This window comes from Poecilia latipinna, unplaced genomic scaffold, assembly GCF_001443285.1.
Source record: "Poecilia latipinna isolate Pla-1442-1.1 unplaced genomic scaffold, P_latipinna-1.0 Scaffold3541, whole genome shotgun sequence".
Lineage (NCBI taxonomy): Eukaryota > Metazoa > Chordata > Actinopteri > Cyprinodontiformes > Poeciliidae > Poecilia > Poecilia latipinna.
The window spans coordinates 1-11,027 of record NW_015116157.1 but is presented as its reverse complement, the minus strand read 5'-3'; the positions used below and the strand labels follow the sequence as shown (position 1 = coordinate 11,027).

Here is an 11,027-nt window from a genome sequence, read left to right as displayed (position 1 = left end):
TATATATTTATATATATATATTATAAAAAAAAAATATATATATATATATATATATATATATATATATATATATATATATATATATATATATATATATAGAGAGAGAGAGAGAGAGAGAGAGAGAGAGAGGGTGTGTGTGTGTGTGTCAGCCAAACCTAACTCCTACTAAAGCACAAGACAATGTTTGATTATTTTATAAGTGAGGAGCCAAATCTCATTCAGCTTTTACTGAAACTATTCTGGATCAAAGTATATTGTTACAAGTAATGGTGCACAAAGATAAGAGCTTCTGCAGATGGAAGAGCGTCAATACTCATCATTGATGCTGTATAATGGTCAATGTCTCCATGAAACATTAGTAGAAGTCTTAGACATTAATTCACTAAGGGTGTATTAGCTCTTTTTTTGTCTGTCTTGTCTGTCTTTTGTGCATCGTATGTCTCATTTCCAACTCAAATTAAATGCCAGTGAAAAAAACATTCACACCCTGTCATTGTGCCTGATTCAAACAATAAACTCATGCCTCTCATCAGGTATTTCTCCACAGGCGTTAGAAAGCAGCCGTTATCAAACCACTGCAGAAAAAGAATAATCTGGACAAGTTGCAGTTGCAGGATTACAGGTCAGTCCCCAACCCTCCTTTTATCAGCAACATTACTGAAAAACTGTTTCAATAGTTGAATATATTTCTAGCAATGACCAACCGCTTTGATGTCTTTCAGTCTGGTTTCTGTGGTTACCACAGTGCTAAGATTGACCTAGTCAAAGTGTTCAATGACAACCAAATCTGCACTGTGGAAAAATCACAGTGGTGTAGCATTCAACACTGTTGACCAGGACATATTACTGAAACAATAGAGCTGTGTTGGGCTCTCTGGTCCAGGTTTTGACTGATTTGAGTCTTAGAGTGTTTTGTGCGTGCGTGCGTGCGTGCGTGCGTGTGTGGCTGCACTTACCTCGGAACTGAATACCTGGACCGCAGGTCTCCTGAGCTCCTGGAGTGTCCTGTCGGACAGACCATGGAACGAGCTGACATCTACGCCACTTGTGGGTTTTCCATCTGCCAAAGGCCATTAGTAGGAAAGAGATAACAGTAGAAGAAAAAATATATGTATTATTATTTAACCTGGCATCAAAAATCAGCATACTGATTCCTTCTTTAGCAATATAAACTGGACAAACTTGACACAAGTTGAGCAAGCTAAAATAAAATAAACTTCTAGCACATAATAGCAAATGCAAAAAAAACAATAAAAGTCCTGGCAGGGTTCCTCTTTAATGCTTCTATAATATTTAGTACTGAAGATTTGGATGAAGTTGGACTGGAACACTGAACCTGTAGAGCCACTCTGTTTGGTTCTGATTTAATCTGCACTGTCTGAGCTCACTGCACCACAATGTCAAGCATTTTATTTAATACTTGTATGTAAGGTATATGACTAAAATTAGTAACAATTACACTAAAAATATGTGGTGAGAACAAATGGAAAGAGATTTTTATGTGACTGTAGCTTCATCTTATTGGCTCCCAGTAGAGTAAAAATCAACTGTCTTCTTTGTCTTTAGATTTACTATGATATGATTTAAACAATCAAAATGTTTTCTACATTTTAAAATGACATTTACAGTGAAAAATAAACAGTATTGTATTATAGAGTTAACCCCTTTTGGGGTATAGCAGATTAAAGTTGTTCTGCAAAAACTCTGACTGGAAGAAAATATCTACTGTTGGTGAGTGAGTTAATCTGGGCACCACCACAATACTAAAGTAGGTGATTAAGTAAGTAGGTAAATCATGTCTCAGTATAAAAAGGTGTTTACAATCGTAGTCCTTCAGATCTATAGTCCTGCAGGTTTTGGATCCAAAGCTACTCCAACACACTTGAATCAAATGATTGAGTTACAGCTTCAGTAAACCATCTAATGTCTGGAAACAAGACATTCATTGAACTCAGGTGTGATAGAGCAGGGTTGCAGCAGATCTTAAAGGCTAAATTGGAGACCACTAGATAATCACAATCATGACATAAGTACTGTTGGTAAGTCAGAGAATGTACCTGTAATTATGACAGACAGATGGTGCTTCACACTCTCTTTCCTGACTCAGAATCTCAGGACAGTCCTGTCCTCCATTAGCTGGTAACTGAATGATCATCCGCTTCCTGTACTGCTTACTCTTAGTCTTTCCACCTGAAGAGAACCACTTTATGTAAACAACATACGTTCTAGCATTTTAGCTTAAGTCTTTAATAAGGGTGAAAAATGCAAAAGCTTACCATTAGCATAAAAAAAATACATAAACATAAGTAAAGCAGATTGTCTACAATCCACATTCTTCAATAGCCTCTCTGAGTTCATGTTTGGTTTTTTTTATAAATTACTTGATTTCACAGTGGAAATGAATGTACAGTGTGAATCAGGATATACAAAAATATGCAGTTCTTTTTGTAAAGGAACTGAACTGTGCTGCACTTTTAACTGACTGAGTAGTTCAGACACAATTCTCATGTTTAGTTATTTAACCATCATACCTGCCCTGGGACACCATGATTCCACAGTTCTACAGACACTTTTGGACTGTGCATCATTTTGCCTACAGGTAAAGATGTCGATGGTTGATTCAGTAACTACAAAGTGCCACCTACCTTTTGTCATGCTGTAGGAAATGGAGGCCTTTCTGTTATCTACATGTTTACTGTTTCACATCACAGCAGAGCTGTTTTTAGAAGCCTGATGGACTGAAGGGCAGCACAGCTCTTATAAACTGATTGTGGGTTAAGTGGATGGGGAGTGAGGAATGTGTAGCATTATGCTACTGTGAAACACATGTTAAGATTAGACAAAAGACAAGGTTCAGTACACGGAGGAATGTTATATTAAAAGAATGTGTTGATAAAGGGACAAGTGTTTGTTTTGCTATGATGCCTATTTGCTGGTCTACTAATAATTTACATCAACTAGAGCATGAGTTGCAGCAGTTGTTTATTAGAGTATGCTTCATTACACCTGATCAAACTCCTGCAGCATGAGCCTAAATGTGGCTCATGCTGCATCTTGTAAAGAACTTTAATGTGTGCTATAGTTACCTGTTTGACACACCAGGGGGCAGAGGCTCCAGTCACTGTATGGGGTGACAGTACAGTCTCTTTTGCAGGGAAGCAGGCACGGCCTTACAGTGTCTGGACGGAGACTCTCTGGACACCTGGAAGAGTAGAATTGCTGTGCTTAGTTCAGATACACCAAGAGCCTGTAAAAATTGGACAAATCCAACATTTACTGAATTATATAAAGCGTCACAATAAGTATCAATTAATAAAAAAAAAAAAAAATATTCTGCAAGCCAAATAGAAAACATTGATAAAACCACTGTCACATGCATAAATATGTTCTACTGTCTGATGTTTGCAGGTAGCAGTGCCCCTCAGGTTGGCAGCAGTTAGGGCTCTCAGTAAAAGCAGCTCTTCATCTTTCTATTAATGTGCAAGTGTGTCCCAAGGCAGCAGACTCAGTAAGCAGTGTGTCCTGTTCGATTTAGGAGTCAGCACAAGCATAAAAAGCCAGATGAGTTTCCATACACAGCATGGGAGCTGGGAGGGCTCACCTGAATAATGTGGCTCAGCTGCCAGAATAATGTTACTGTTGTGTTGAATAAATAAACAGATAATTCATGTTCCCAGCAGTTGCCTCCAGGAAGGGAAAGAGAGGCAGATTCTTAAAACAGTTGGCGACAAGCTCAGCAGCTCATCCGTCTATCAGCAAACAGCTACCAGATACACTAACCTTTAGACTACACAGCAAAATGAGAAATATGTAAAATATGGCAGCAAACCAAAGCTGTTCTTTCATTTAAATCGAATAAGTACTTGCATTATAAAAACATTTATTTATGAATATTTTTGTTTCATGTGCAAATAAAAGCTGAACATAAATCAAACCAGACATTAGAACTTTCAACTAACACCAGTTAGCCATAATGTCAAAGAATTCACACCCTTGGAAAACGATGAAAAATCTTGATATGCTTGATATGCATCTGCTTCTCTTTTTCTTTATTAGACTTTAAATATTACATTGTCAATTCTTAACCAAATAAAACACATGCTGTTTATCTGCTATGAAAATTGTTGAAACACTTGCATCTAAAAAGCTTTAGATGTATTTTTCCTTTTAGTCACACTTCATTGTTTCACATTGTACACAACATTCTTTTAACAATAATAAACATTTGAAAATTACTTTTTGCATGGCTCAGCTTATCTTTGTCTTATATTAAAGTGTATTTGATGATCTGAAGCATTTAAGTTTGACAAAAAATAAATCTCTAACAGAGCAAATATGTCTCTTTATACTGAAAGCTACTTATTTTGTCCATCCATCCATTATCTTACACACTTATCGCTGAGGTCATGAGGGGTGCTGATACCTATCTCCAGCGGTCAAAGGTCAAGAGGCGGGTCACCTTGAACGGGTCGCCAGTCCATCGCAGACTTATTTTGTCACCTGCTGTATTTCTTATGAATGATGAGAAATCTTACTTTTTAGGAGGAACTTGGCCCACATTGACTCGGACACAAATGACTTTGCGAGTTTGCATTCCCACTGAGCATGAGATGTCATCGCCACGCGTTCTCCCCAAAGACGTGTTAGTGTTTGGACCTGAAGAGTCCTCGATGCACTGCCCCCAGGAACCCGTTTGCCAATGATACACAGTGCATGGATGCTCATTGCAGTTCCTCATCTCTTGCAGTGCACTGACATTGGGACACTGGAGTCCTCCTGAAGTACAACAAAAACAAAGAGCAAGTAGATTTGGTTAACTACTTACAAAAATACCTGGTTTCATTCTTTTTGGCAGCATGTATACATCTGAATGTGAAGGGATGAAGAAGACAAAACCGAAGGAGACTTTAAAGCTTACTTGTATTGATTTTACTCTAATTTGTCATTGCGCAGAAATAAGTGTAAAGAACTATAGATACATATACATTTAGCATGCACCCCTTCCGTGATCTTGGTCTGCTTTTATTAATATTAATTCATTTGTCATCTTAAGCTTTTTGGATTTCACAGGTAGATAAAGAAAATTGTCTTTGATGCCAAATTATGGTCATAACCTAAGACATTGTTTTGAAAGTTTGTTCTAAAAATCTTACAACATATTTCAACATAAGTATCTTTGTTTTTTTAAGTGTTAATTTTACAGACAATGGCTGTGTTATCCCTCCAGATTTGAATGACTGCTTATTATGAAAGTAATTCATTCTGGATATTTATTCCACAGTTTACATTAAATGTTTCTTCTTCAAACCTCCTCCTGTGCAAAATTATGTCACATTTCAAATGATTTGAAACTCTGGTGAAAATAAGATGACAGTTCAGACTTTGCTCACTTTGAATACCAAAAATGTAAAATGGTTCATTCATTTTTAAAATTCATTTCATTCTTTGTGTTAAATTGGTTTCTGTAGTTATTTTTTTAGCACTCTTCAGTTTATTTTGATTCATTCTTTTAGATGAGTTAATCATTTTCACCTTGGTTTGCAGTTTCTTTGAGTCTAGTTCAGTTCTCTCTGGTAATAAATCTCCTTCTCTCAGTCTCTCTGCTCTCTTCCAAAGATGTTCAGCATTTTCCCTGCTTGTGATCATTTGACTTTAAGGTCATTATGACACAATCAAGTAACTATGTTGCTTTCAATTGTCATAAAAATTCTGTATATATCATATATGACTTAGAAATTTGAAGCCTTGAAGCTGACCTTTGTTTCTTTAAGAAGCTCCTTCCCTTTCTGATCTGCTACCTTCAGCATATTACCACAACAATGCTCTTCCATTATCCTGTTTACAACCATTCTGTGGAGCTTTGGAATAAGAAATAGTTGACACTCAGTGTTGCTTTAGAGACGTTATATCACAGACCCCAGAAACCCAAAGAATTAGTAGATGTGGAGATTTCATTGGTGATCAGCTGCGTTCACCTGTTAGTTCTGGATTTGAAGTGCGTGAAAAGGACTGAAAGGATAATATTTCTACAAGAAAAGGGAATCTATTGTGGCAGCAGACAGCAAAAAAATACTCTATACTCTATAGCTAAAACATCAACAAAAATCACATCTGGTGCCTAAAAACATCAAATATAAATATACCAAATACTGGCTGGACCAGCGACAGTAGCGAAGGACCTTGAACAAAAGAAAAGAAATCTGTGTATATTCAAAGCACACCATCTCTTTTTTTCTACAGCCATAAGGTAAGTTCTAGGAAAAGTAAATTCTTACCCTGCATCACAGAAACCCATGCCACAACTTTAGCAGTCACTATATAATGAGACACAAGAAACAATTTATGCACAGAGACACAGTTATGTGCATAAAGTGGACTATCAGCTCTCTATACGATCTGAATGTAGTGGTATAGAAATATACATAATTCTACACAAATAGTTTCCAGGTGAGAAGTTCTGGTTGTTAAAGTGGGCGTGGTATACAAGGACCAGCTGCGTTCAGTCAGACATGTCTTCTTTGTGCTCCTACTGTGTGGCTCGCGTCCTGTGGGTTCTGGCAGCGAAAGGCAACAAATCGCCAACTGGTGCATGCTGCTCTGATTTCCTGGTAGTAGGTGTTCTCTCTCCCTGCACTCTAGCTGATCTTTGTCAGAACATCTAAATTGAAGTGTGATCGTAGGTAAACCGCCACTGTGCTGCTCTCTTCCTCGTCCTACGAGTGTGTGTGCGTGTTTGTGTTGAACGGCAGGTAAGAAATTAACACTCATTGTAAGCTCCAGTTTGTTGCAATTTTATTTCAAATGGTGACTAATTAACTTTCATAGGTCTCCCCCATAGTTGGACCATTGCTGCTCTGTCTGCTTTCGTCTCCTGGATTTCTGCCTCTTTCGTCTCCTTGATTTCTGTAGTGTCATTTGTTTTTTTTAAAGTCGGACTGTGGTGGCGTTCAGCCGCCTCCATTAAGCGGTGTGTGGCATCGGCTTGCCCATTTCGCCTCCTGCTGTGGCGTGGCAAAGAGGGCCACGCCTGGTTCTGATGTTTTTAATTTGTATTTTCTATTGTTAATAAGTTTCTATTTCTTTACTTATTTTGTTTACAGCCCTTTTTGTTCTTAGTTGTTTATTTAGCCAGACTGATATTGTTTTTTTTATTAGGTTTAAGGTTGTTATACTGGTTAACTGTTTTCTTTGTTTTGCAGCTGCTGAGGTCCGGTGGCAGTGTTGGTGTGACTTGAGTTTGGTTTGTCTCGCTGCGTCTGGTGTTTAAGAGTTTATTTTTTTTGTTTGTTTTCTGTGTCTTGTGGATGCCGTCCCCATAATGCCCCCTCTTGCCGGTAACCTCAGCTACTGCAACTCCTTTGTTTTCCTTTGCTTTTCTTTTGGTTTCCTTTGTGTTTTATTTATAAAGAACTGGTTTTAAAATGAACATTTTCAAAAGAATTTAATGGTTTTTGTAAATCTGAAACTGTCTCAGATGTCTCAATCATCGCATAACTGAACCTGTGTGCCTTAAACAAAAGGTAATATTCCCTGGGTGAAATTCCCAGGGTGACGTTGTTGAGCAACTTATTAAAACTAAAATTCCACAAAATCTGAGTTTCATCTAGTGTCGCCACATAACAAAATGCCTAAAGAAATCCAAAAAATGTTGACCATTCCAGAAATTAGAATAGAGAAATGAAAAAAAGAATACAATTAATGCTTATTTTGATTATTTATGGGCTGTTGATTTTGGTGCACTATTAGGCCAAAAGAAATTTGGACTTTGTTTATGTACTATGAAACAGCTTGTGGTTTTAAACCAACCAACTGTGTAAGTAGATACACATTATTATTATTATTTTGGCGTCGGTCTCTGTGACACCAAAATACACAGATGCTATCAGGTTAGGTTCCAGTGATCCCATTAGACCTCTTTAAGTTTCCGTGTTCACTGTTCTTACTGCAGGAAGTTTGTTGTTTGTACTCACTTCTGCTGAATAGTAACAGTAACTTTTATAACTTGAGTTGAGTAGATCCAAAAGTGAACAATTTGATGTTCTAACTCATTTACTCTTAAGTACTCTTAAGTGCCTGTCATTTATTTTGACTATTTTTGTTTTGAACAGTATTTTTATTTTGTTTAGTCCAACATAATCAATGGTTTAAGCTGCAACATACTAAATAAAATGGATATTACATATTTGAGCTACCTTTCCATCATTATGTTGGGTTCTTTAAACTCTTATCATGTAATTAAACTAAAATAGTTTGCATTTCAAAACTTCAATTTGTACAATCGGTTTCCCCAAATCATTTCAGTAACTTATTGGGTTTTACAGTGATGGAGGCCTGTCTTAATTCTGCTATGGAGGTCTGAGGAATTCCCACCTTCTCCTGCGTTATGAGCAAGTATAGAACGCACTCGGGTCTGCTTCCCCTCTGTGTTTTTTCCAGAGCAGGTATGGGAGCAAAATGACCAGGGAGTCCAAGGGCTTAGAGCGCAGTCCTTGGAGCAAGGCACCTCACAGATGGTAGGCATTGGAAGGATGGCATCCCGGCAAAGCTGTTTCTCCACTTTTTCACCTGGATGAGAAGACACAAGCATGTTTTAGATATTACAAAGAGAATTCTCCACTTCAGATATTCTCCCATCATTCTCCACTAATGATGGGAAATTAGTGGAGATTGTAAGCCCCAGGAGTATGCTGGATGGCTGACAGTATCCGATCAGTTTAATCTTTTCATTTTGGAACAAATAAAAAAAGTGCTAATGGACTGTTATTGTAACATGGAGAGTTCTAAGCAAAAGCTACAAAGTTTTTTTGTTTGTTTTTTTTATGTTGTACTGCAAAAAATGGAGAGGAAATTGTTGTTCTTGGCTGCTTGCTCAAGAATAAGAGTTTTGATTTGATTGAAGAACTCATTTAACGTGAAAAAGATTTGATGTCTTACATACCATCAAATGGTAGTTACTTGCAGTGTCAGCTAGGATTGGTAGATATCTTAGAAATGGCACACAAGAAATGGCAGACTATCCCAGTCAGATGTAATTTTCTATTTCCATAGTTAAAGGAGGTACTTTTTTGGTTATTGTACATCTGATAACACAGGATGAAAAATGGGATTTTCGGCAGCTATTGACACTTTGTTCTGCCGTGCACATGGAGATTGAGGGCTTTCGGCAAGAGGTTTTTGTCAGTCGAGCACTGCCAAAAATGGTCAAAAATGCTGTGTGTCCGTGTTCCCCTATCACTCCCCTCCCCTTGTGCCTAGCAGATGTTTTCGTATTTAAATGAAGATGCTGAGTGCCATGCACATGCAAATCAACTGTTGAGCACCGCCTTTTGACTCTTATTTATCTTGTAGCTAACCCGTTTTACCTTCTGTTCCATGTTTGGAGAAAGAATATTAAAACAATCTATCTTATCCATTAAAATATACATTGCATGTGTGTTAGGAGCACTGAAAAACTTAGTTTTGGTTGAATTGATGATATAAAAGAAGAATATGCATGATTACATACAATAGACTTTTGTGAAACGTGATCTTACTTTGACATTCCTCCTATCTGAAGATTTATCTTGTGATGGGAGGAATTGCACAACTTAATCAAAAATAATAAAAAACATGTTCCAGAGTGGTTCATTGTACATAAAGTATTTTTGTGAATAATATTCAAACTAATGTTAATGTTCACTGATTGCTTTAGAGACCCAGAGTCATGCTATGTTGGAGTGATAGTGACACAGTTCCACATCACAATACAGGACTTAAGAAACTACAGATGATTTATCAGTATTCAGTTGCTTAACTCTCAAGTTTAAATTGAAGAACAAAATGGTTGAAAGTATGTGATAGGGTATAAACATTTGTATTTTTTTTTTAAGTTTTGTTAGTTAAGCACTAAATATAACTCACGGATTATGAATCATATTCTGTATAAACTAAAAAGGAGACAGCTCAAAGTAGAATTGAGTAAATAAACATCTATACATTTAAAAACATTTGAGGAATTAATTATAATAAAAATAAAATATACTGTCACGTAACTTTTGAAAAAATAACTTTTAGAATGTTTTTTTTCTTCAGTCAACTTTCATTTAACACTCCAGTCCAGTTGGTGGCAGTAATGCGCTTTCATAGTCGGTCAAGTAGCCGCCATTAAACTCCAAAGGAAGATTTGCACCCACGCTAACGGGTGCTACTGCGAGACCCAACATGAATGAAAATGCCCGTGCGTTGTGTGAAATGGTGGAAAAAGTCCTATTTCACGGAGTTACCTTTTCAGTATCGTTTTGATATTAAGCAATGTTCCGGCGGAAAACAACAGATGACACCGCGGCGGTCCAACAGGCCGAACTCACGGTAAGAAAGCTTTTATGAATAGCGAGCACGTGCAAGCGAGGCGAGTTGCTTTGTTTGTTTTTTACAGAAAGCGGTCTCTTGTTTTTTTATGCCGAAATAAGTGTAGGGTGAGATTTTGTATTGTATTTTTTATTACATGTGATGTTCTGAACTCTTAAAAATACTCGCATCTTCTTTTATTTTTTTCAGACCTGAAAAATGGCCAGGCCTAAACAGCCAGGCCTCAGACCACGGTGCCGAGGCGCTCTGGGAGTCCACCTGGACGAAGATAAATTCAGTAAGTTATAATTTCACATTTAGTCAATAATGAACACTCGCATATTTGTAAGGAAAACTGAACTTCCCGTTATTTTATTTAATTTGTTATAACGCAGTACAGCAAGGCAGACTGTGGAAAGCAGTAGAGATCGACAACATGGCGGACGGAGGACGGATTTGAGGAGTCATGAAGCCGGTATGTATTATGTATAATCACTGCGTTGATTCCCGACTGTATAATGGTTGGTTGAGAATAATTTTAACTCATTTACTTATGTATTTTTGAGAAAACGATATATTTGCTACAATATATTTTTTTTATTTTACATTTATTTCCACAGACTCCACACAATGGGAGTCACATTTGTGTCAATCAGACTCTTCAGGAACGTCCTGATGTCCGTGACGAGGACAGAGATGCA

At 37.2% G+C, this 11,027-nt stretch overlaps 1 protein-coding gene across 3 annotated transcripts in view; it reads right to left on the bottom strand.

The window, feature by feature from the left end:
* Positions 1–9,062, bottom strand: part of LOC106941194 (thrombospondin type-1 domain-containing protein 7A-like) — a 41,998-nt gene extending 32,936 nt beyond the window's left edge. Inside the window, exons 1-7 of one of the 3 annotated variants that reach the window (XM_015024136.1) lie at positions 8,371–9,062; positions 6,276–6,314; positions 6,144–6,179; positions 4,536–4,776; positions 3,087–3,202; positions 2,058–2,190; positions 957–1,060 (exon numbers count right to left, since the gene is read on the bottom strand). In XM_015024136.1, the coding sequence (XP_014879622.1) occupies positions 957–1,060; positions 2,058–2,190; positions 3,087–3,202; positions 4,536–4,776; positions 6,144–6,179; positions 6,276–6,314; positions 8,371–8,587 (886 nt within the window). In that variant the 5' untranslated portion in view covers positions 8,588–9,062. The remainder of the gene's footprint in view (positions 1–956; positions 1,061–2,057; positions 2,191–3,086; positions 3,203–4,535; positions 4,777–6,143; positions 6,180–6,275; positions 6,315–8,370) is intronic. The other 2 variants (XM_015024137.1, XM_015024138.1) reach the window with 2 other exon arrangements.
* Between the last annotated feature and the right edge of the window lie 1,965 nt (positions 9,063–11,027).